Here is a 26271-nt window from a genome sequence, read left to right on the forward strand (position 1 = left end):
AAAGAAAGAAAACCAAATTGCTCAGTATCCTGAATTTTTTCTTCCTGGAGTATAACCTCATCCTCAGCTTTTGACAGGCAAAATGTTGCTTTGAGAGTCCAGTCTGGATGTCCAGAAGGATTTCTCCTGATTAAGGGGCTTTGGATGGGGTCTGAGGGATTCTCAGCAGGGATGTTGTACCCAGAGCAAGGCAATTGCAGGCAGCTCCATCCCTCTCCATCAGACAGCCATCAGGAGAAGACCAAGAGAAGGGAATTGGCCAAGCAGTCATTATTGCAGTCCTCTCCAAATGCTGTGCCACAGGTATTTTTAAGACATCCTAGTTGTTTCTTTTTTCCTCCTTTAGTTCCTGAGGATGCCCCTTCACTTTAAGCTCCTGATGCACATGCTGGTCACATCCTGCCTTCATGGAGGCAATGAAATCCAGTTGGGAATCATTCTCAGGTTCAAATGATGCTCCAGAGACCAAATGTCCCTGTTCTCAGCCAGTGGTTGAATCAGGAACCTCTTCCCATCCGAATTTGTTGTGCTGAGGGGGATGCATGGATCCAGCTGCACTGCTAGGGGAGATTAACCTGCAACAATGGGACCTTGTTATCACTTGTTCCTGGCTGACTACATCCAAATTACTTTGAGAAGGTTTGCTTCAGAAGAACTCAAGAAGCAAAGTTAGCAAGCTTGGAACAAAGCAGCAGTATCTTACCACAGCTTGTTATCTCTCCTATCCGCAGCCTCCTCGCTCTGACAGATCAAGATGAGCAATAGAGGCTAAAAGTATTAGCTGGGGACACGTCTCTTCACAGCCCAAACCCTGTAATTGTCACAGCTGCTGAAAGCTATAGATGGTCTTACATCCCACGATACACATGGGGTGCATTATTCCGCTCAGTTCATTTACATTCACCTCCTCTCCATTTTAATAACCTCATCTGGGTCACAGTGCCTTTACAGATGTCTGATCAAACGCAGCGGTGTCAGAGTACTCCAACCTTATCAATGCCCCATCCAAAAGGCACAACATGCCTGCCCCAGTGCTTTATGGCCTTACGAGCTAATCAGCCAGCCCGCTCCCCTCCTCCAGGGCAGACAGCAGCCTTCCCAAGGTGGCATGTCACATCATATTTCTCTATCACAAATTAGAAGTAAAACCCGCTGCCAGTCGTCTGACTGATGGCAGCTTTCCACTGTGCACAGCAATATTTCGCAGGGGACACATTCAAAACGATCAATTGGGAAGTCTTCACGGAAGAGCTGGGTGAGCTGTGAAGCTTCCTGCCACAGGACACTGTGGATCCTTAAAATATATACGGGTACAAATGGATTAGGATAAATCATCTTCCTGGGTGGGAGGAGGAACGGGCACTAGCCTGTGCCCTGTCTCCTCAAAAGAGTAACGTTGGATGCAGTGACAGGACCTGACTGCTGGTGACCAGAAGTTGCCACCGCTCACCTTGGGCAGCCAGGTCTGGCTATAAGAACTGCACTCTGCGATATTCCCATGTATCTTACTGAAGGCTTTTTACATAAAGGATTACTGAACCACCTAGAAAGAGGGTTCTGAAAAAACATGAAAAAAGGGGAAGGACTTTTGACCTTCTAATTTTAAACTCGTGATTTTTTAAATTTCCCGTTACCCTGGTGTAATAACTAGAGGGTTGTTACAGAGCTCAGCTGCTCTGGGACCGAAGCCAGCTGAAGCCAAGACTATCAAAGTAGAAGACCTAGGGGAGGTAGCAATAGCACAGACACATCCTTCTTCTCTCCAGAGGGACCAGAGAGGCAGAGAAGCCCAAACTGAGCAGCACCGTAGTGGTACACCCTCAGCAGGCGATGTCCAAAGGAACCACACTCTGCTCTTCCCCTCCTTTTGCAGCCTGGTGAATACATCGCAGAGCAAAACAGCCCTGCGAGAGCAAAGCACAATGTTTTAAAAATCGTTCTCATCACTACACAAGAAAGGAAACAATCTCAATGACTTTTATGCTTTGAAATCGTTCCCCAGCAGCCCAGAGCAATCTGTAAAATTTATCAGAACTGGTGTGTGAAACCTGTCATTTTCTCTCTGATCCCTGTGAAGTCTTGGATGTTGGGGGGGGGAGGCAGCTCCTAATCAGGCTTTTCGGCATTTCTACACCACCATCATCTACATTCCGCATTTGTAATTCCCTAATATTAACTTGCTGAGCTGCACAACAAATTCTCATCACTCTTTGATGAGCAAGTGGAGGATGGCAGAGGTGGAAGGCACGATTCACTAAGCTCTCCGGTATGTCAGAATAATAGCAAGGTGAACAATTTGTCCACATCTAGCTGATACAGCTGCCTTGTTTGTATGATCAAGGGCTTCTACGAAGGAAATATGACTGCTATCGTTCCTCCCCTGGATCAAATGCATAGGCACCCATTTACCACTACAGTGGAGTCAAGGTTCAAATTCACACTTTTACAGCTTTAATAAGATGCCCTGACAATTCTGCCATAACATCCCACAAGCAGCCTTTCAAATAACTCTTTTTCTACTTCTCCACGACTATAAAGGAAAAACATAGAAACTGAAACACCCTGGAACCTGCCAGCATTTTTGGTAGTCTGAGGGGGGTGCCTTGTGCCACGGACCATCACCTCACCTGAGCAGCAGCACTGAAGAGCCTCCCTCGTTCACTGAAATTCCCAGTCTGTCTTGCTTACAACCTGGAGACCGAGAACGTGAATCAACTACTGAACTACTTTGGGAAAAGCTGCTCAAATTAGGGTCATAGCAGCTCTGGGGATTGCATGTCAGCATTCCCGGGGGAACGGTGCAGGTGCTGTCATAGGCACGGCCTCGAGTGGAGAGGAGGGAGTGCCCGAAGGGTTAATTCACGCAGGAAAAGCAAGCTGTCACAGCTGACATCCCAGCATCTCAGCCCATGCAATCCGAGTAGCTGGCAGGATTGCAGCCACATTTCCAGCTGCAGCTTCACTAGGCAGTGTGACCAAGAAGTAATTCAACGCAGCTGCCAAGGTCCCTGGGTATTGATACCGAGTGATTATTCAAGGTTTCCATGCAACAGTTGCATTTCTCAAATGATATGACAAAAAAAAAGCCTAAAGGGTGAGAGCAGTCTCCACTTTTGGGCAGAGGCTTAGGGCACTCTCCTTTAGACAAGCTGCTTCCCCATTTGCTTAGGAATCATTTTTTCCTCTCAAATGATTACAAACTTCCCCAAGCCAGTTTAACAAGTCTCATGTGATACGATGGAGAAGACATCAATAACAAGTTTCTTTTAGAGCGTCTTTTGAAGGACATCTACAGCAGCGCGTGCACGAGTGCACAGTGTCCGTAGCCGGCGTATACGACTACTGCCCCGAGGCAGGTATGAAACGGGCAGTCAGAAGCTGTTCAAACACATGCATACACAAAACAGAGCTACTTTTCCGCTGTGTTTTCAGCGATATTCTTTCCAATCCCAGCCAGCGAGAGCTAATAGGTATTAAGAAGTCAGCAGTGTCAGGTGCCACCAGGCTGAAGGAGTATTTTTTACACACATTTACTTTAGAAAGAATTAATGGCCTTGGAAATAAGCCACTTGAACCAGCCTCCCAAAGTTCATTCTGAATACCCACAGAGTAGATACAGGCAGCTAGCAGCGCTTCCAGGCTTCTTCATCCTGCCCGGACCATGCGAGATGGCCACTTTGGTAGCTTTGATTGACGGTGATACAAACGGTGACGTGACACACATGTATGTGACATTAACACAAAATTAAAGCTGTGTGTAGTAATAGCCGCTTGTTAAATAAAAGCTTTTGCTTTTCTGTTTGCTGTTTTAATATCAGAGGTAAGGCTTCCTGCTGTCTCATATGAAGACTTTACCAATTTTGCCTCATTCCTGAAAGGAAAAAAGTGTGCATAGGCAGAAGGTCTGATGGGGGTCTCTAAATACAAGTAGCTGCTTAAGCTCTTCTTCAGCTCTGGCTATGAAGTGGAGAAACATAATGAAAGGATGTCTTAGTAACCTGACTGATAGTAGAAATGCACGCATTAAAATGCACTCCCAGCTGCACGGAGGAGGGGGCACGGTGAGCTCAAATCAGAAGTATGCAGTGGAAGGATGGGGGTTGATTACTCTCCTGATCTTGTCTGTGCTTTGAAGAGCTAGATGTGAAATTCAGCACCGGAGGCTGTGGCGTGTGATCCACAGCGTAGGCAGGACTCCTTGTTTTAGCTGTAGGACTAAACTCCTGCCTAAACTCCAGCTTCTCTTGCCTGACCACCAGTAGGGCTGTACTGGGAATTAGATGTAGTTACAGATTTTGCCAGTGTCAAGTTAACTGAGGAAATGTATCAGAAAAGCCCTTAAACACAGGTTTCTCAGCTGAAAAGGAAGGATAAAGTAAGGCTCCCTTGTACAATGAGAGGGAAGGGATTATTTTATTAAGTGCATGTGGCATTTCTATAACCTAATGGCACTATTCATTGTAGCTGGGTAAGGTTCCTATGCTGTGGCTGCCAAATGCAATGAATATCAACAGCCCTGAATGCTATAATTAATAATAAATAAATCTTATTTAGTCAGCATAATAAATAATAATAAATAATAAACATTTAATAACAACTGGGCTGATGTTTCATCCCATGGCAGAAAATGTTTCACATGTTACTTTTCTAGTATTTTTTATTAGGTGACCTAATGTCAGTAGGAATGAGCTTCTGTCAAGATTTAGAAAAATAAGACACCCCCCGAAGTCACTCTGAGTTCTCAAGCCTATTAAGTTAAAAATGAGATCAAGTCTTTGGTGGCTCAGGTGACAACCTGCTTACCGTTCACAGGGTGCCATCAGAGCATGCAAGACACAGAAGTACCAAAAAACCCTCCAAGAAAAGGGTGTTATCACATTCCCATCAATTAACGAGACTACTCATGGAGCTAAAAGGGCTGAGTTTGGGGTTTTATTATTATTCACACAGTTATAGCTACGTAAGTCATATGTAATGTCAATGCAGAACTTGAATGGTGACATTTATCATGCAAACAGGTCTACTCCTTGCTCCTCGCTCTTCAGATTTATTAAGTAGATTTATCTAACAAGGGTATCTACGTTTCTTTTTGTTCCCCCTCAATTTAAGCGTTGTGACATCCTGCACATTACTCTGATGTAGTGGCTAATCTCAGGTGTGCTGGGAGGGAAGAAGGCAATAAAAATCTACGGCTTCTCAGTCCACGACAAGTGCTGCTAGGACCAAGTATTGTATTCAGCCCACAGAGGTGTTAATAAACAAGTCAAAATGGGGTTTTGCTGTTTCTCTTTTTCCTTTAATATTTGAAGCTCATGCTGTCAGCTATTCTAGAAGAGAATTTTTCAGGTATTTTTGTGCAATTTAAGCTGAGTGGTAATGCCACTTCATTTATGTCAGGGACTGCAATATTTAATAGCCAAAATCGAGTCTTATTAATAAATGAGAAAGGGTTTGGGAAATCTGTAAAAGAGGAAAAAGTGAAAATGAATGTTCTTTGGTTTAAATCCTGTTCTGGAGACTTTTTTTTTTTTTAACCTAAGAAGTTTCAAAGCCATCATTCCAAATCATTAACTTACAAGCAAAACTGCACACTAGGTAGGTTATCTTCATAAGCTTTCATTTGCTGTTAGTCTTCTTCACTGCAATTATGACACACATTTTCATGAAATCTTTGCAGAATTGGGCTCTGGTTTTCTGTGCTCTCAATTCGGACTACCCTTTACAGGTTTGACTATTATCCCTTCGTAGCCAAGTAAACTTATTTCTATCTGAAAAATCTCAACATGGAAAACAGCTCAAAGAGACTGTGCCTGCCTTATATTTTATTATTTTATCCTGTAATTTGTTCCTTTTTGTCACATTTCTTATGTGGTTGACGGTGGGCATAACAGTTATAACAATGGCAATTGTGCTAAAAATATTTGTAATTTAGTTTCAAGCTAGAAACTAGCGAAAAGGGAAGAAGTAGGGAATACAATGCAGGATGCCTTTGTAAATGTTTGTTGTTGGCATTATCTGTTACGTTAGAATAGATATTTGTCACACATTGCAGAGATGGGAAGAGAGCTATGCACCCATCCCAAATTCCGGGAACACAGCAAACTGGACTTGCCAGGGAATGGTGTGCATTTATTTCCTTGCTAAGAAAGGAAATGTTTGTGGCTTCCCTTCATTCCTGCTGAAAACCAGACAGTCCCATCCTGCAGCCTTCACTCATGTCTTTGCTGCTCACTGTACATCGCGGGTTAAAGATGACTCCCGGTTCAGGGCAAATTGCAATATTATTACTACAGTGCAAACAGAAGCGCTATTTTGTGCTGCTTTGGTGGTAGCAATTCTGATCGCAGAAAGACCAAGCTGCCACCGCCAGTTTGCTGCCCAGGGTGCGAACACGCGTGTTTGGTAAATGAAGACCACGGGAGGCATCAGCCTCCTAGCCCTGCACCACAACGGATGAAAAATGTTGCCCAACACTGCTCCCCTGAGGCTGCGAGCACAAGTCTGGAACCTGCAACGCGCGCCCTTCCAGACCCGCTGCAGACCCACCGACACTGGACTATCTACGAATTACACAGAAAAACTAAGATTAATATTCTCATTAGACCCTATAATACAGTGTCTATATAATGGGAACCTCATTGCCCATTAGTTCACGTTTACCAGAAAATAATGGTGCTTATCAGAACAGACCGCTTTCTCCTTAACTGGAAGAGAAAATTATTTAAGCTGAGTTTGCTTTGTGTTTCGTACCCCTCCTGCTGTCCTTCATATGCACGCACATTTAAGGGCCCATTATCTTCGCATTGATGCAAGGGGGTTATGTACGTAGCTACCATTAATGGTAATGAAAATGGCTCTCGTTAATCTCCCGTGCACTGATAGTAAGATAATAGTCTACTTATTAAGTACACAGGCCAGACTAGGAGTTGCACTGAAAATGAACAGCATATTGTCTCTGTGGGACTCATATGTAAATGCTAAAGCATCGCTCTGGAGTGTCTACAGTTGATTATTAAAAAGAAATTAGTGATAGCGTAAATGTGCTCTCCTGGCACGTGCCTCCACCCACCACGGAGCAGTTGCAGCTCCTCTTTCCGTCCCATCCGCCCTCACCTTTGGAGGGTTCTCTCTGGAGAGCAATGGATGGAAATTGTCCTCCCGCCCCAGGCTAAGCCAGGTCTGTGGGTTCAGACTGGCCCCTCAACCCGCTCGCCCGGCCTAGGAGCAACGTGCGGCCTCAGCTGCAACCCCTCCTCAGCTCACAAAAATGCCTGAAAAAGACCCCCTAATTCGATATAATTCAACTTTATGAGCAACCTCCCCTCAGAGTTAAACCACCGGGTGTTGTTTTTTTCGGTCTGGAAGTAGAAGCGAGTGGTGCGCACGCAGATGTTCACCGTAAAGCTTTATTTTGGTTTGGCTTGGTTGAAACAAATCCATTTCTTCTCCCTTAAAAAACAGTTTGATAATTCAAGATTCTGCATTAATACATTCAGGACTGTCTCAGGGGGGCCGGGGCTTCGGCCGAGGCCCCGGGGCCGGTGTCCCGGCCCCGGGGCCTCGGCCGAAGCCCCGGCCCCCCCTCAGCGCGCTTCCCGCCCGGGCCGCAGCGGGTTAAGGCGGGCACCCACAATGCCTCGCGGTCCTGCAACGTCGCCGGCCGCGGCGGGGGCAGCGACTGCGCCGTGAGGCGCCGGGCGGGATCGGGACCGGCGGTGCCGCGTCAGGGCTGCCGGTGCGTTACCCGGTCCCCTCCATCTCTCCCCGGGCTCCGGCTCATGCTCTCGGGGCGGCTCCGGGGCGGTTCGCCTCCCCCCCGCCCCGTCAGACCCTGCTCGGTGGGGCGGGCAGGCCTCGTTGGCAGCGCCGGGCCCGGGCCCCCCGGGCTGTCACACAGGACGGTCCCTGAGGGAAGGCAGGAGGTGCTGGCGTGGCGGGGAGGAGGCCTGACCGTCTCCTCGCGACGGCCTTTCCCTCCCCCCCTATTTTATCTATCTCTTTATGTTTTTTTCCTAGAAAGGAGAGGTCCGTGTGCTCGCCGGACCATGTTCTGAGGGAGGTCTCCAGGGCTCAGCTTGGATCCAGACATTGCAGGTGCGCGTGAAGAAATTGCCCTCTTCGCATCCCCTGTGAAGCTCTTGGTAAGGTGGCTACGCTTCTGAGTACACAAAACTGCACGACTTTAAAAGTATGCAACAGTCTCTGATATATATTTGAAAGTGAACCTTGCCTGCTCCATGGAGGTGGGTGGCAGCGCTTGGTTCAAAGCGTTTCTTCAGCTGACGAGGCCTCGGTGGCCTTTTTGCTCTGGTGAGACCCGTAGGGAGCCTTCGGGACCGTGAAGTCATGCAGACCACGTCACCCACTTAATCTTCATATGCTGAATTGCAAAGCTCTTTACAGGTCAGCTGTGTGAATTTGCTGCTACGTCAGAGGAGCAAAGTCCTGTTATAGCTCATTTCCATTTAAAAGTCTTTAGTGCTGCTTCTGCCTTTTTCCTTGCTTTTAGCAAGCTAAAGATTCCTAACATGGAAACTTATATGATGCATGTCTGGTTTTTGCTCTGGAAACATTGTTTGGGAAATAAGAGTGTGAGATTGAGCAGTCTGTTTCCCCCTTGGAACCCTTAGTCAAAAATATTTATATTCTTCAATTAAAACTTATTCCTAAATGAAACATTTTCTTCACTGCTTGTGTCCATTTACATCAGATCAAAACAATGCGTATTTATTTAAGGTGTCTGTACAGTTGCTACTTCAGTATTTATTCCTGAAACTCAAACAGCACAGTAGCTGTGTGCCCAGTCAGCTACTAGGGCTCAGCTCTTGGGTGTTAAACAATGATGATTTGATCACTTACAACTTTGTGGGCAAATATAGTTGAAAATAGACTAGGCACCTCTAAAGACATTACCTATTAGAAAGCTTAGAGCATGATTCTCTTTCCTTGTCCCCCCTCCTTCATTTCCAAATGAAGTGGTAGAGGAGAGAAAGGTGAGAGGCTGGTGGCCTTAGTTACCTCCTCCTTTTCTTGGATGATGTGGTGTGGATGAAGCGCTGCCTTCCCACCAGACAGACATGGTGGTTTGGTCAGAGAACTTGATGCTTCTGGAATGAGCATGTGTTCAGACTGCAGCTGGCCAAAGTCTTTCTCTTAAAAAGTTTTTGTCAAAAAAAGCAGTTATGGCAGACCCAAAGGCAATTGCTTCCTCTGTCAGCTTGGAGTTGGAGATCTGAAACTCGTACTGTATGTAAATGCTGAAGTGGTGTGGATATTGGCTGTTGTAGGATAGATGTCTCTTTCTGCTCTATAGAAAATTCCTGGCTCATGTGGAATTGGAGTGGGAAAAGGGTTTCCTGTTCAGGTCCAGCAATGATCGTTTGCCATTGAGGCTGAAAGGCCTTTGCATATAGTCTGCCTCTTGTTTGTTATTCCGAATGAAAACCTGCTTTAACAAACTGGGAAAAAGGAGGAAAAAATGGTAAAGGAAGGATAGTGGTAAGGGGAACAAGCAGCCAGCCAATGAGAGGGACCTTGTAACTTGTTGGTAATGTACAAGAAGTCGCTGGGAAATACAGCCCTGAGGAAGGGGAGTTGGCATGCAAAGAGAATATAACAAAAATGGCAGAGAGTAGGGCCTAAAGCTTGCACAACTGTCTGGCTATTACTGCTGAGTTATTTACTTAGTTTCTGTACTGCAGAGGGAGAATTTTCCCTTATCTTGCCAGTGACAAATACTAGAACTGAAGATGTGGACTTCGTTTCATGTAAATGTGTTTATGGTCTCTGTTTAGGATATGAGCAAACACATTTTATGTGTAGTGCTATTTCCCTCCTCACATGCCCGTGAGTAAGTTATATAAAATTAAATGTTGTTAGTGGAATGCTTTTGGAGAAAGTGTTTCATTATACAAGGGGTCGCTTGCCACACTTTTGTTTCCCTTTTCTGAAGGTGACACAATGTCCATTTGATTATTGATAAAAATAATTTCTTCCGTTTTAATTTGATGCAGGATGACTGGAAGATTTTACTCACTGTTAATTACAGTAGCCTTTTCAGTCTAAATGACTTTTTTTTTTTCCACAACTTACCTGGTTTTGTCCAATACAAATTGATTAAGATTGAAAGGTAGCATATTCTAAACATCAGTGAAAACACTGTCCCTTAAATTACAGAGAATTAAGTGATTGTCAGCAAGATGTTTCTGAAGGAGTAAATGCTTTAGATGAAAGGCAGTGAGTTCTGCTACAGGTAACTTCTGCTTTTAACAGTGATAATATGTAGGTACAATGTTGAGCTTATTTCTTTCTGAATCATGTTGTCTTAGCTGGTGGTGCGTATAATTGTATTTATTGTGCCGCTCTGGTTGCAGGTCGCAGGAAGGCTGTTCTGCTTTAGAGATGTCTGAGAAATTGACGTTGTCACATTCGTACAAATTTAATGTTTTCTTACCTGTAGCGTTTTTCTTTTTAAAATAGCCTTCCTTTTCTAACTAAAGATATGTTCTCGCTCCATCCCCTACTGGGTTGCAGCAATTGTATGTAGCGCTTAATCGTTTACCTTCTAAAATTATTGCAAGATTGTTAACCCTATTGATAATTTAAGGACTTATGACTTTAGTCAAATAGCACAGCGAACAAGTGTCAAAGACTTGCATAAAGGCGTTTCTGCCCCTCAGACCAGTATTGGATGAAACCATCGACCTGCTATTTTTTGCTTTATATTTTGACTGACCAATAAGCTTGACATTTAGTAGTTGGTGCTGTTTCTAGTCAGCCTGGTGACTTCTCTGTCTTTTATTACGTCTTAGAAGTTCATTTGCTGGAGTAGAAATGAAAAGAAGGACTGGAAGGAAAAAAGAAGAAGAGATGTTATTTATCTAAAGTTAATTTAAATATCGTACTACCAAATTAGTTGGAATTGTGAATTCATTTTTTAACTAAATTGCGGTTTTGTGCTGCACCCTACACTGTTTTTCTTTTAATCCTGAGTGTTTTGTGTACTTTCGGTTTTTCCAGGTTGTGTACTGTGTGAGTCACATATTTTTTTCTTAATGTGAATTTTATCTGTAGCTTGACACTGCTCCCTGCTGCTGCGTTTCATACTTTGTAAAAATTAGAGTTAGATTATGTGGTCTGTCAGTGAGGCATGACTGTCGCAATTAGGATTCTATGTTGTGTGAAAGGTCCCAATAATTGCCTTATTTTCTTAGAATTCAATTGATAAGCAAACTCCATACTTCTGGAAAATCACAATTTTTTTTTATCTTCTAGTAAAGCGCTCTTTTAGTGATGTGTTCAGCACCCTTCAGTGTAAGAATTTCTGCTATTTTTTGCTTAGGTCTGTTTAGTTGTATGCGTGTGATCCCATGTAATCACGCATGATTATAAAGTGCTTTCAGAAAGGGTAGCAGGTGGGTCTGGGAGCAGCATCAAATAAGAGGCTGTTTTGATACAACATATGCTATAGAAAAGTTTCCATGTTCATCGCCCTCTGCCCCTTTTTCAGCTATGACTGAATTGCACCTTTCCACTGAATGAGTTAAGATGACTAAATCCCCCAAAATGTAGAAAGTAAACGGAATGTAAGGTTGTGGGTTTTGTTTTGTTTGTTTGTTTTTCCCCTGCAATTGCTTGTGATTCATTGGTTTAGATTGCAAGCTCTTTTTCATAGAGGTGTGCTTGTAAGGTACTGAACATCTTGCCAATATCACCGTCCTTGAATATGACTTGTTTTTTTGTTTTTCTTTTTCTCCCTTTGTAGAATCATGGCAAGTCCAAGAACGAGGAAAGTTCTCAAGGAAGTCAGGGCACAAGATGAGAACAATGTGAGAAAACTATAATCTTCTTTAGATTAGTTTTGTAGAATTGCATTTTCTTTTTACCTACTCCAGATGTATGTTGCAGTCTACTACAGCTATCGTCTTTATAGCACTAGTATGGCTAACTAATGGTAACATATAAATTTGGATATCTCGTATTTGTGTTAGTTCCAGTAACTTTTATTCATATATGTATTATAATACATTGCTGCATATTTGGCACAAGTCTTTCAGAAGTTCTAGTAATGCTGTAACCCCTGGAGTCTGTTGAACAAGTGATGTCTTGGGCACAGCTTAATTAAAATGGTCTATTTCAAGTAGCTTGATTATACGCTACCTTAAATGTGATAGCCCACAGACAGGTTCAGTTTTATTTATATCGATGCATTAAACCTTGAATGCTGATTCCAGCCATAAGAACTTAAGTCGTTGCACTGTATGAGCAATAAAGCTGTTTTTGAGAAAAACCTCTGTTCAGATCTGCTGTGGTTTACTGCCAAGCTGTAGTATGACTGAGCAAATGTTCCAAACTTTGAATGTTACATCTCTAGTTTGCCAAGGAAACTTCAAGAATTCGGTTTGGTTACTTTCTCCTCCTTCAACACAATATGGAAAGGAAATCAAGTTGAATTCTTTGCTCATTAATTTCAACTCGCTCATCTGTATTTCTTCACTGGTTTTTGGTCATGGGTACAGTAATTTTTATAATCCAAGTCAGGCAAGTTAATGAGTATTTCTTTCCATGCAGCATAAATAAATATTTGAAGGAAGCTTATGCTGTCAGGGAAGGTGTTTCCAAACACCAAGAACTCTCCCTTCTGAAATTATTTTCTGTGTGTAATGTTTTCATGATTTGACTTTGAGCTGTACTGTGAAAACTTCACGTGGACAAGTGATGGCTGAGCGTTAGAGATAATTAATTGTTTTTCTCTTGCAGGTCTGTTTTGAATGTGGTGCATTTAACCCCCAGTGGGTGAGTGTGACCTATGGAATTTGGATCTGTCTTGAGTGCTCAGGAAAACATCGAGGCTTGGGAGTTCACCTCAGGTCAGCCTTTCAACCAGACAATGGATGGGTTACCTCAGGGTGCATTGTGGCTGTGAACAGAATGTGTTGTTTCGGAAGGGTATAGAATGTCTCAGATGCAACATTTCACTGGCAGTTTTGCTTCATGCTCCTCTCCAAAGTGAGCTTTACTCCCTGTGCCTTGTCTGTAATTACTCGGGGCGTGTGCTGCACCAGTGCAGGTATGTTATACCCAGTTCTAGAAAGTAATGCCTCAAGCTTCATCTTGAGGTTGTGTGGTGGTGTCTGGTAATACTGCAGTAGTCCTTGTACTCTATTATTTTAATCTTGTATAATCTTTATCGATTAAAACTGAAATAGTGCTAGAGCAGCTTGAGAGTTGAGCAAAAAAAGTCACAGTGTGCTTACAGAATGTTTCTGTAGGGTATGCAAGTGTATAAAACAGTTTTATTCTGTTCAGGAGATTTTTTCTTTTTTTTTCTTTTTTTGTAATATAAATGATCATTTTTGTTTTTTCCAAGAAACGTACTCAACTGAGATGGGAATCTATGGAGTAAGAATGGTTATGTGTTCCGGAGACACGGTGTATGTATATATAACAGGGGCAGAGCATGGGATAGTTACTGAAATGAGAAAGGGAGAGGAAGTCCAGGAGGGAAATTGCCAAAGCAAGGAGGCCATTCAGAAGTACGTGCTTTGCTTTTCAAGGGGTGATTTGAAGCTCATTAGTGAGTGGAAATTGCATAGGAAATGAGAGTTTGGAACTATTCCATATGTTACATGAAAGAAAAAATGAAATTACTGAGATGAGGATATGATGAAGGGTATTTCTTTAGGGACAACAAGAAAGAAATCAGTCAAGATGCAAGTTCTAAAGAACCTTCTTGAGGATGATGTCTCACTTTTTTTTTCCCCCCTGTGACCTTGTATTTAACAACAGGGCACTGTGGGTTTTTTGTGGGTTTGGGGTTTTTCTGTTTGTTTTGTTGTTTGGGTTTTTTTAATATAGTTTAATGAGCAGTGGCAAGAATTTATGGCTCAAAGCAGAGTTGAGATGCTAGCTGCAGTCATAAATGCCCTGGGATGAGGTCAGGTTATAGGGTAGGCTATTTTAAACAGTTGAGCTGTCAGTACCTGATGGTCGTTATGAGCAGAAGCACGGAGTGGGACAGGAGGTGTCCTTGCAGGTCACTTAAGTGTAACTGTGAAAACAGACAGGAAAAGGAAATTGCAGAGTGAAGAAGTATGGGAAAAGTTTCTTTTATATAGTGAGTTAGATTAATTTCTGCACTTGAAGAAAGCTGCTTTTTCTGTCACTTGCCTTCTGTTGACTGTCTCCTTTAAGTGCCAATAAATTGCATGATTTTAGCATATTTCGGTGGGGATCTGACCACCTTCTTATGATGATCTATCTTTCTTTACTTGGAGAGTCTTCTGTGACATGTTTATACTCCCAACTTTTGAGATAGGTTGTAATAAGCTTTTTTTTTTTTTGTCCCTGCTGATATAGCTGGTAATTATAACAAGCTGTGATTTTAATTTTTTTTTTTAAAACTGCCTTTCAGTTTTGTGCGCTCTGTAACCATGGACAAATGGAAGGATATAGAGCTGGAGAAAATGAAGGCTGGAGGTAATAGCAAATTTCGAGAGTTCTTGGAGTCTCAAGATGACTATGATCCCTGCTGGTCAATGCAAGAGAAGTACAACAGCAAAGCTGCAGCTCTTTTTAGAGATCAGGTAAGTTCAGTTGTGTGTGTGTCCTCATCCGCTACTATCTGAAAATACCAAGTACTTTGTAAGCACTTGTTTTTGAAGGGGTGGGGGAGGGAAAGTAGCAACCTTTTGTTCTTGAAAGGGGTAAGTCTTAGAGCGCTTCTTCCCAACTCTTGTAAGAATTTTCTTTAGAAACTTTCTTTTCTGCATTTAGCTGAGGTGGCTCAGATTTTCACTGCTGCAGTTTGTTGCAACTATTTAGTCAGTGGAGCTGTCCCAATCCACAGTAGACAGTTTACTACTTCAGCAGTACAGTTTTATCTGAAGTGATTGTTGATAAATCTTTTGTGTATGTAGTAACAAAATGATAAATTAATTTGCCAAACACTGGCAGGCCTATAAACAAATAAATTAGTAATTGTAATGGCATTATCATTTTGTGGAGGTTTGGAATTTCCTAAAATGAAATGACAAACAACATGAACTCCTGAGCTTAGAGACTTACAAAGGTACTGTATTTTTATGCTGACCCTGCTACAGAAGTGGTGAGAAGGTACCTGCTGTGCTCACGGGGATATCCATGCAGCTTTGCAGTTTGTTGTAGGTGTTGTCTCTTTGCATCTTTAGAAGTTGCTAGGAATAGGAGGCGGTTGGCTAAGGTGGAGTATCTTGATGAAAGCAAAGAATTCATAAGTTCTGTGCTGTAGGCCTTTTCGTACAGGAGACAGGGAACTATAGAGTTTCTGTGGCAAGGCCTTCGGAAATTTTATGTTAACTTGCTGAAGTCATGACTTGGATTGGAGGAGCGGTATGGGGTGAAGAGATGAAGTTCAAGTCCTTTGTTTGAAGGAGGCAGAAAGAACATTTAAATTCTGTGTATGTGTTTTAGCCACCCTATGCTAGAGTATAAATCCACCTCTTTCTATTCCTCCATTATTCTGTGATTAGTGCTTACATCTCTTTATTAATCCAGTCTTTCCTCTTCAAACCAAATTTGCCTGTTTGAAGAAGCTGCCTAAAATCAGTTGCCTGAAATAAAATCAGTGTTCAATTCAACATTACTAGCCTGAGATTCAGAAAAAAATCAGTTTCTTGTGAAAACAAATTAATTGATCTGTGCAGCTGGCAGCAAATTGGAAAAATGACTTGTCCTCACTTTACAGGACCAGTGTATAACTTGTATGAAAATTTTGACCTAGCATTCTTGGTTGTTTTCCTACCTCTTCTAGGTAGCTACAGTAGCTGAAGGCAAGGAGTGGTCCATTGAAACGTCTCCTGCCAGGAACTGGACCCCACCTCAGCCTAAAACATCTCTCTCTTCCACTCATCGGTATGTATTCTTGTTATCTAACGTTGATATAGCTACAGCAGGATCAAAAGCTGATGTTTGAATGTCTGCTGGTTTTATTCTGTTAATGGTGGCGTCTGAACAAGCATTTCTTTTGCTGAAGTTGAGGAATATGAAGTAGCAGGGCTTTAATTGCTGTAATAATTCCCACCTCCTCCACCTGAACCTTAAACCATGGCAGAGGCAAGTGAGCAAGAGCAGAGGACAAGCCATGCTGGTTTTATCTTGACTTGTAATGGACCTGAGACTAGTCCTTGTGTCAATCACACTTAGTGTGTCATAGCCTCGCCTTAGCTGCAGTGCTGTTCCAGTTCGTGATTGAATGCCAGGGAAGAAGAAACAGACTTTTTCCTTATGGTGCTAATTACTAACGGGAGCATCAAAGCTGGACCGCAGCAGTTTTGTTTTGCTGCTTTTGCATGTAGTGTTTGTTATTCTTTGTACTAAAGAATCAAGTTAACTGAAAAAGCAGTTGTAAATCAAGCGAACAAGCGCTTCATGCCTGGCCATCATCCAGCCAGTTCAGGGGCTAGCTGTAGTCTGAGTAGCATTGTCTGTGTCTGTGTCTACTGTTGCTTTATTCATTCAATACTCCAGCGGCTTTTAGTGGTTGCATTAGAGTTTCCTACTTGATAGACGAAAGAAATAATCAATTTTGCACCTGTATTATTATGACATATGTCAAGCTGCACTGCTGAGCTAGTGGTTTTTGCTTTATGCATTTTGATTCTTAAATCTTTCATTTCAGTAGTTCTGCTGGACAATCTCAGGCTGCAACTGCCTCTTCTGACAAGGCTTTTGAAGACTGGTTAAATGATGATGTCAACTCCTACCAAGGGTAATGCAATATTTATTAACTTTTTGAGTGCCTGGCCCTCTAGCATAACAAAGACTCGGATGTTATACTTACAGCTACACACTGTGATCCTGATTCACTAGTTAACAGTTACATCTTGTTTACTATTAAAAATATGTTGATAATATATGATAAAGGGTAAGAGGAAGGGAAGTGCCTCTTAATGCATTTGTATAACAGAAATGTTTGAATAGCATTGAAGAAAGAGCTTGTAACTCAACATGTTACTGTGGTGGGCTCCAAACTAGGGAATTTTTTGTGTATATAGTATCTTATAGTGATTTGAGTTAAACAGGGGTATTTATAAAGCTAACACTGTTTTCTTCTTTCTTTCCTTTTCCCATTTTCATGAATCACTTTATTAGGATTTACTCAGACTTCTGGTATCAGTGATCTGTTAAACCTGGAGAATCATTAGGACCGCATTGGCTTGCATAGGGGACACTTTAATTTGCAAGGATTCCCCAGTGGATCCTTGTTGGTGTTATGTCTTTATGAAGTGAGTGGTTTTGTATTTTGGGTGCTAGGTGCTTTAGGACTTTTTCCAGGTGTATTTTAAAGTCTGTTCAACAATTGTCATTCTTTCATGCTTTTCGTTTTTTTGTTTAATGGTTTTGATGAATGCATGCTAATACAGATACTGTTTATTCATTTTCTTATGGTAGTGGCCAAGAGAATCGCTACGTGGGGTTTGGAAACACAGTAAACCCTCCGAAAAAAGAGGATGACTTCCTGAATAATGCTATGTCTTCATTGTACTCGGTAAGGAAATGCTTGAAGCTTTCTGTAACCTGAATTACTATTTTCTTCCATTTTACCCCCTGTTATGGGAGAGCGTAAACGGAGAAGAGAAACTAAAGACTGCAAGTAGATACAGAGAAATACAGAGTATTGGTTGTATTCTCAAAGAGTGAAGAAGATACTGGTGGACTTCAAAAGGCAAAACAAAGGGAGAAACTTGAGGAAAACATAGGAATTATGTCTGGTATCAGCTCATAGAAATACGGAAATGAGGATATAGCAATGGATTAAGAACTAATACTCAATGGGGCTTGGAGGAAAAAACCTGTTGGGAATAGCAGTTAGGCTGGTAATGCTCTAAATAGGTTAACCACATTAAGTATGTTCAGTGGAAAACAACCGAAATGTGTGTGTACATGGGTGCCAGAAGCCCTGAGCAGTGGTGAAAACATTTGAAATACTTGTGACAGAGTGTGAAGAGATAACAGCATGTGGTTGAACAGTTGTCGTGATTAAAGTAGAGATAGTGAAAGATGCATTGTTGAAGGAAAATGGTAATAAAGTTGGAGACAGTCAGGGACATATTGGTGCTTTGACAGGGTGCAAAGTAACAGTGCTGAACAGTATTTGGGATTGAGTCACTTTGAAATACAGTGAAGTTTTCTACCAGGGTTAGTGGCCAGTAGTCTTCTGTAGAGCCTCATCATATCATCTGTCTAAATATCTACACCAAGTTCCATTGCTTGTTGGTTTTTGTTTTTTTTTTTTTTTAAATACAATAATTTCACTAGAATGTAATAGAAAAAGGTAATGCCTGAGCCTTTGAACAGTATTCTCGGTGATTCCACAGGGTGCTTAGTATAGGTCTGCTGAGTATTTTCTAGGTGTGTCATAGATTGTAGGCTAGAGAGTTCAGGTTAGAAACCGCATCTGTAACGTATTGCAGATGTGCTAAGACAGCAAAGGAGAGACGATGCTGTATTGTCCAACTTACTGTCAACCATTATTTGAATATGTGATCTCATTGAAACTTATGATTAAAATGCTCTCTTGTGACCACAGATACACACTTAAGTGTGCTTTTAAGTCATTTATTATAGTGAGACTGAATGTTTGCATGCATATTCATCCTAGAGAGGAAACCCGTTTTCCTTCCACTGTGTATGATTGTTTTTCCCCACATATGCCATATTTATGTATATACATTATTTTCTGCTGTTACATATCGGAAGGAGCACTTTCTGTAGAATTCACACAGACTGCGCTATCCAGCTCATTCTGTAAAGAACAGATGTAATTGCAGTTTAGGTTTGTCTTGAGTCCCTTGAGACTCTGCTTAACATAAAAACTGTAAGTCACATCACTGCCTTTTGTGCAAATAGTGACATAATTATCTTTTCGTGTGTCAGCATAGGATAAGAAAGACAATTAATGAAGAGACTTCAAAAGGATAGGCAAAAATATTTTTTGCTGCTTTTTTTAAAAGACGTTCCCTCAACCTAAATATGTGGCATAGTCAAATTAAGTAGAAGGAGTAATGAGAAGAAGATTCTACTATTTATGGCCTTTATATGGAAATCTACCCAAAAGGTAATATGTTACCAAAACATCCACACTTTGATGGAAATCAAATTGATAAAAGGCAGTGGTAGACATGGATGTTAACCTTGCACTCATAGCGCCATGTTTAAAAGATTCTGTAACACAACTTAAAATTAGGTGGTAATGATCTGCAAAGAAAAAAACTTACGTCTGTTTCTTCATTCAGTATTATATACAAGGAGAACCACTGACATGTTAAAATTTGTTTCTGTTTTTTATCCATTCAAGTATGGTGGTTTTTTTTTCTACTTGTTTTACTGGGCAGATTCTGGATGAATGGGTTACTAATGAGAACTGAAATCTAAACAGTTGAGAAGTCATTTTTAATGTTAAAAAAATAATCATTAGAAGCACTGTCCCGCTCCACTTTCTTTTAGCTGGTTTCTTAATCAGTATCTGACAAATCAGTACTTAGAAGAAACCTTTTCCGATTCATTACAGAAAAGTCTTTTAAGAAACGGCCAATGGTTTTCAGATCTTCCAAGAACCAATGAGGCAAAATAAAACTTTGTTTCTTTTATTTTCTAAAGATAAAATTTGCAGAAAACAAGCAATTTGAAGCTTTATTACAAAATGGCAAATTGCTGAAATGGCAATTTTATGAGTTGCTGCCTCATGTTTTTAAGCACTGATTCTTAATTTCTCTTCAGTTTTTTCCAGGCATACATTTTAGCTGCTCCTTGATAATTCCCCCCCCCCCCCCCCCCCATCCAGTGCTTACTTGTTGAAGAGCCAGTCTCTGTTTACTAAGATTTTAATGTCTGTCTTTGTTCTTTTACTTTCCTTGAGGGGGGGAGGAACTTTTTTCAGGTAGCCATTTTTAGTAGAGTAACATCTGAAGCACTCGGGTTTGTTCAAATTGCAGCTGTTTTGACACAAAAAATGGAAGTTCATCTCTAATATAGAGTTAAGTGAGAGACAATAATTTTTGCTCTTACTAGCAAGTAATTCTTATGACTACAGGACAAAGTGTACTGGAGAACATTTGACTTAATTTAACGTGTATAGTGAACACTTGGTTATTCACTATTATTCACACCTAGCTTACAACATTCTCACTTTCTTTAAAGGGATGGAGCAGTTTTACAACTGGAGCAAGCAAGATTGCCTCAGCTGCTAAGGAGGGTGTAAGTAAACAAAATGTATTTCAGTGTAATTCTTGTAAACTCAGAGATTCTGTTAGTGTTCTAATAGGGATGTATCTTTAAAAGTATTACCAAGACAAACTAAACTCTGCTCTTTGTGTATCTTTGCCTATGGCATATAAAATAGATGCACATTGAATGCAGATTTCTGCCTTAACTATTTCTCATGCTTCTGGATGGATATTTTTGTAAATTTGTCCACTGGATGTAAGCATCAAGAAAGAACTCAACTGCTGTTTTTATACTCCCTTAATAAACAAAAATTTTTATAAATAAAGCAGAAATTTCGGTCTATGCCAAGTAAGGCCAAATTGCATTCTTCAGCAGGAATTTAATACCAAGTTACAAATTGCTGATCCCCCCCCCCCCCTTTCTTTGACTTCTCTCTGACTGCGGCATTTTTGTTAGCTTAAATAGAAAGCTTGTTGGGCAGAGGTTGTCCCCAGAGGGATTCTTTGGAAAAAGCTGAGGCATGGTCTTCACGCTCTGCATGTTCTGCAGATTTGCACACTTAGGTGACAGTCATTGAACTAACTGTAGACTGAAACCAGAGGAATTAAAAGTTTATTACATTTTAAGTAGATGATGGTGGAAAGAGATTAAATGGGTTTTTTTGTGAAAATGGTGCATTACAACTTTTTTCAGTTTTGCTTAGTGTTCCTTGTGTTCTAAAGTTTGCTTAGCATTCAAAAGTTTGGAAGAACATAACAGTTATCTCTTAAGAAAAATACTTTGGGTGACACTATGAGAGGCAGAAATATTGATACTCATCTGCATCGGCCCACCAAGGTCTAGTCTATATTGAAGACTCTTTCTTCCCCCTGTTGTTAAGTTGAGAAATACTGGGATAGCAATCTGGGATACCAGAGCCGGTGATATGTATACTCTCTGTTCACTGTGAAATTCTGGCAACGGTCCATTCATCTTGGAGAGGATTATGCATCATTTCTAAATATGTGTGTTTACTAGGAATAAAGCCTGTGATTTTTAAACATGAATGTATTTGCTTCTTTTCACAGGCTACCAGATTTGGATCTCAAGCAAGTCAAAAGGTGATTATAGATTTAGTTCTGTCTTCTTGACTGTAATTTGCTTTAAATATTACGTATTTGTCTGCACCAGTTGATTTAGACTTGATCATCAGCAGACCAGTGTGTTTATTCTTCATAGTGCACAGTAATTTTTAGGTTCTAGCTTTTATTTCTGTGGGGATTGCAATCAACTGCAAGGATCAAATTAAGCAAGAAATAAACAGTGATACTCTGCTGTGTTTAACTGTCGGGTGTATTGGCGAGGCAGTAGAATGAAATGCTTTAATTCATGCTTGCAGATTTAAAATAGCGTTATTTTATTTTTGTGAACCTTAAATGTGGTCTATCTTGAAGTAGTTTTCTTTGTGATATGATATAATATAATGCAAGCCATCTTTCCATTGCTAAAGCCTAATAAAATATTACAAATGTGAACTGCTTAATATTGTTATTAAATTAACTTGCTTGCGTGTATTTAAAAAAATAGCAATTACAAAAGCATTTCCTCTTTCAAAGTACAGTTAAAACAGTCAGACCTGAATTACACAGAGCTCTGACATAAGCAAGATCTGTTTGCATGGAAAAGTTTTACATTCAAATGTAAAAATGCGTAAAAGAATAGGATTCTTAATGTGCCAAAGTTCTGAGTAAGAGAGGGCTTACATATATTAATGGATGATATAGGGAGTTTTACTTTGAACTGTAACTCTTCCTGTATGTATAGCATTAGCCCGGCATGCTTTCTGATCTGCATAGGATGCTATTGCTCAAAACAAATGTGAAACTGCGGGTGTTGGTGTTCAAACAGATGTATGCAGTAGGATATTAATACTCCAAATAGCAAACCAAACTTGTGCACGTTTTGCAACAAAAATGTCTTGTTAAAGCACCCAACTTGATACTTAGAAGCTTTAAAGTATTTGCTGCTTGGCTTACGTAAGAAAAACTAAGTGTTCTACACATTTTCCTTTTTCACTCCTTGAGCAGTTTCCCTTTTAGAAAACTGTTCTTTCTTTATTATTATCAGCAAAAGTAAATACAATATTAAATATAAAAGCTCATCGCATCTACTGACAAGGACCACAGCAACATGGTGCTCTAGAGTCTAAGCTGTGTTACTGAAGCTTCAATTTTGTTCCTGAAACATCTGATCTTTTGCTCTCTAGAATAGTTTTAACATCTTTTCGATGTAATATTTTGTTTAAAAGTATATTTGGTGTCCAGTGACCAAACATATTCACTGTTTGTCTTGTCAGTAGATGTTAAAGTTGGAAAAGGTTCATGCTACTTAACTTGCCTGAAAAAATGCTGCCAATTTTTTGCTAAAAGCTGCTTCTACCTTCCTTGCTCTTTCTCTTTTGCTGTCTGGGTAAAGTTTTGGGGCTACAAGCAGCAGCCAGAGCCGGTAACGCCCTCACATATATTCTTGTGCATGGACTCCTTGTCGCTGTTCGTGCTGAATACGTGCAGTTGCTCTTGAGCTGTCTTTTCTTTTTTTGCCTTAAGTCAAATCTGTTTAGAATAATGTTGTGTGTTTCATACAGTAATGTTTCTTCAAACCTATTTAAAATAGGTTAAATTGGATAGAGATATCCAAGCTCTGCACTCTCAGAAAACATGCTGTACTTTTGTCCATGCTCTTCATAAACACAGATGACTTCAGGATTTCCGTTTGCATGTCTGATCCAGGAATGCAGTATACCAAGAGCTACCCTGGGGTGTTGTTTGAAGGCAGACTCTTTAATTAATAAATGCCCCATTACATGTGTTTGTAATGGTGGTTAGGATGCTAACCTACATTCAGTAATAGTAAAGATGAAGAAGCGATTCAGGTGGAAACACAATTGTACCCAAATCTTCCCTTTCCCTATTTACAAAATTGTGTGGTTGAGTAAATGGGATAATAGAAGAATTCTTCCCGATTCTAGCAATGAATTCACTTAGCATGCCTGAACTGTTAGTCTGAGTGTGTTACACTCTTTATTACATAACATAAACAGTTTGCCAGCTTTAATAGACTCTGAAGGATTTTTCAAAGGTGAAAAATCCCCTTTTTTGTTTTTCTTAAACACTTTCTAGCCTCACTTCCAATGGAAACAAACCTTCTGTGATGTGCATTCACGTTTCTTACTAGGTGGAAATGGGGTTACCTTTTGCCTTTGTCTTCTCAAATAACTTTTGAACTGGTAAGGAGTAGAAGTATTGGAGATATTGGTGGTTGGGTAGAGGGGAGTTCTAGTAGTGCTGTGGCTAAGGGAAAGGCTTTTTAGACACCTGGGAATCTGTGGAGGAAGGATGCTCAGGATGCTCCATCCCCAGGAAGAATATGAATGAAGGCTCACACCCTAAGCAATGTTAGCGATAAGATACAAACCCTTAGGAAACGAAACTTCATTAGTCTCTGCTAATGTTCAGGAATAATGTTTGTCTTGCAAGCAGATTGGCCCTTTTGGATTAATTGGGCTAATTTCGAAGGTAATCGGTATAATACGGCAATTGTAAAGAAAAGTTTAAATCAATCAAAAGCTTATTATGGTAGTAGGGAAAGGAATGATTTCAAATGAAACATTTGCAAACCCTGCTGTCCGTGTCAATATTGTCTTATGAAAGTAATTTTGTGACTTATACTGTGGGCTTACATTTTTGTAAGATGCCTCTGAAGTACAATATCCTTGTACTTGTTCTGGATTGCAATAGATTTCTGGATTGCAATGAAGTTCACTGTTTTCTCTCCCTGCAAACCTGGAGCTGTAAAAAAGATTACAAAAATCTTCTGTCACAGGTTTGCCTCTTGTGTATGGCTTAGAAACAATTGGGCAGTTGTTAATAGATGACAATTGCAGCACTACAAGACAGAAGAATTGGTGAAAAATTGGCCAAAAAGATCTAATTCTACAAGTAATTCCATTAGTAAGGAAAAATAAGGGTGGATGAGGGCAGTTCTTCCAAATATTCAGCTGCAGGCATCAGCAAGGGGCCTGTCTTCTAGGCTATTGCTGGTTGAACCATTGCTTCTGCTTCCGGTGCAAGCTCAGACTTTGCTTGGGCTCTGGGCATCTCCAACAACCTATTGCCATGTGCATCTGTTTTTAATTTATTTTCTTTTAATGTTTTCTGCAGCACTGTACTGTGTGTGCTTTTCAGCTCATTCTGCTTGTATGAATCAAAGCTTAAGGCTTCACTTGTTTTTGGAGATACTGCTGAGAAATTAGGCTGCAGAAGATGTTGGCTGTGTTTTTTGTTTTGGGTTTTTGGTGGTTTTTTTTTTTTTTTTTAAAGGAAAATGTAACTGACTTTGTTTTTGTTTTGCTTTTAAATAGGCATCAGAGTTAGGTCAGACATTAAATGAAAATGTTCTCAAACCTGCACAAGAAAAGGTAACTTTGGAACTAGTAAATTACTTGCAGAATGTGGTTATGCTGACTTAGGGAGCGATTGTTTTGTCCTGCCACAACTGCCCAGTTTGTCAGTGCGTCCTTCTGTTTTTTCATATACTAGCACAGCAGCAAAGGGGAAACATCAAATAATTCAAAGCTAGTATGTTAGCAAAGAAAGGTTAATGAGGGTAATTTCCCTCCGCTAATTTTTCCCATGTCCACAAGAGTCTGTTACATTCTTCCCCGTTAGATACTATTTTATAGATTTCATGCTTTCAATAACGGAAGATGGGGCAAGATGAAAATGCACCCTAAATGAATATAAAAATCAGTTACTAAAAAAAATAACTATTAGTACTATCTTTGAGTGTTAAGTTCATAGCGTTACCCATCTGCTTGCCAGTATTGTTTTAATTTAGCTAGGCATCTTTGGGCCATTGTAGTTCATCTGCTGCCTCATCGGGGGCAGTAGAATTTGGGGCAAAGTATATGTTTAAGATGAATGGGGACAATTTATCAATAGAAGTAACATGTTCTTGCAGCCTTTATTTGGTGTTCCTTCAGAATGTTGTGTAGTCATTTAAAACCAAGTTTTGCATGCATTCGTACGCAAAGTGTGGTCAAAGTAACATTTCGATTAGCAGTTCTAGTTACTGTGTTGTTACTAGGAAACTAGTTTGAAGCAGATTTTCATCTTCCCTTTACAATTGTTAGTGACCAAAAAAATGTGGCTAATGGCACTTCCAACAGCAGTTGGAAGAAAGCACACATGCTGACCTGAGTAAATACAGAGAGTCACTAGTGGGCATGTAAAAAAAGCAAGGCAGTTCTCATAAATGACTAGTGATCACTGATACTACAAATTTTAGTCAAAGATTCTCCCTAGTGTCAAATGTTGCCTTCCTGTTTCATGTGTTTAAAAAAATGTACTTTTACATCTTTCCCATTTGGCATGCATTTGTCCTGTGCCTCTAGAATTTTGGATCAGCTCCAAAATTTTGATGAAGTCTTTTCTGAGAATGTGCTGCTCTACTTACCTACGTACCTTTTCCCAAAATATATTGGTTTTGATAAAGCAGACTAATTTTGCTCTCGTAAGAGAAGCAGTGTCACCACTTTGGGATATGGATTAATTTTCAATTTGAGAAGAACGGTTTAATCACATTACAAAATAATTTCTCTTGCATTACCTTTATTAATTCAACATTCTTTACATAGCATTTCAAATCACAGGAGAAGACTCTAATTGGTTTCCTATTCCCTAGAATTATCCACAACTTATTTCAGAGTGCTTAGATGCTTTATTTTCAGGGTTATTTTTAGGGTGCATTTCCTTGAGATGATTTTTATTTTTGTAGGACAGTTTAATGAGGAATGTTGCATTCTATATTTAAAAAAAAAAGGTCTGTTTCCCTTAGGATGTTGTGCTGTTAGTTCTAAGTAAGTGTTACTTTCTGAAGTAAGTATTCAGTGATCACAGCCTGGCACATATATGGTTATATAAAGTCACTTGCTTTGGAACAGCTGCCATTTATTAATTGGTGAGAGGCACCAAACAGTTCAAAGCCCTTTTAATATTTAAATAAGCATGTATAAAAGATAGAGAATAA

At 40.4% G+C, this 26271-nt stretch overlaps 1 protein-coding gene across 5 annotated transcripts in view; it reads left to right on the plus strand.

Moving 5' to 3' along the window:
• Nucleotides 1-26271, plus strand: part of ARFGAP1 (ARF GTPase activating protein 1) — a 59608-nt gene that overhangs the window by 26064 nt on the left and 7273 nt on the right. The window contains exons 2-12 of one of the 5 annotated variants that reach the window (XM_075517577.1): nt 7705-7735; nt 8017-8094; nt 11765-11828; nt 12760-12869; nt 14414-14585; nt 15791-15891; nt 16658-16747; nt 17431-17527; nt 20179-20235; nt 21273-21305; nt 24605-24661. In XM_075517577.1, coding sequence (XP_075373692.1) covers nt 11769-11828; nt 12760-12869; nt 14414-14585; nt 15791-15891; nt 16658-16747; nt 17431-17527; nt 20179-20235; nt 21273-21305; nt 24605-24661 — 777 coding nt within the window. In that variant the 5' untranslated portion in view covers nt 7705-7735; nt 8017-8094; nt 11765-11768. Of the gene's footprint in view, nt 1-7697; nt 7736-8016; nt 8142-11764; nt 11829-12759; nt 12870-14413; nt 14586-15790; nt 15892-16657; nt 16748-17430; nt 17528-20178; nt 20236-21272; nt 21306-24604; nt 24662-26271 lie in introns of those variants that run through there. The other 4 variants (XM_075517575.1, XM_075517579.1, XM_075517578.1 and 1 more) reach the window with 4 other exon arrangements.

This window comes from Mycteria americana, chromosome 14 (genome assembly GCF_035582795.1).
Source record: "Mycteria americana isolate JAX WOST 10 ecotype Jacksonville Zoo and Gardens chromosome 14, USCA_MyAme_1.0, whole genome shotgun sequence".
Taxonomy (NCBI): Eukaryota; Metazoa; Chordata; class Aves; order Ciconiiformes; family Ciconiidae; genus Mycteria; species Mycteria americana.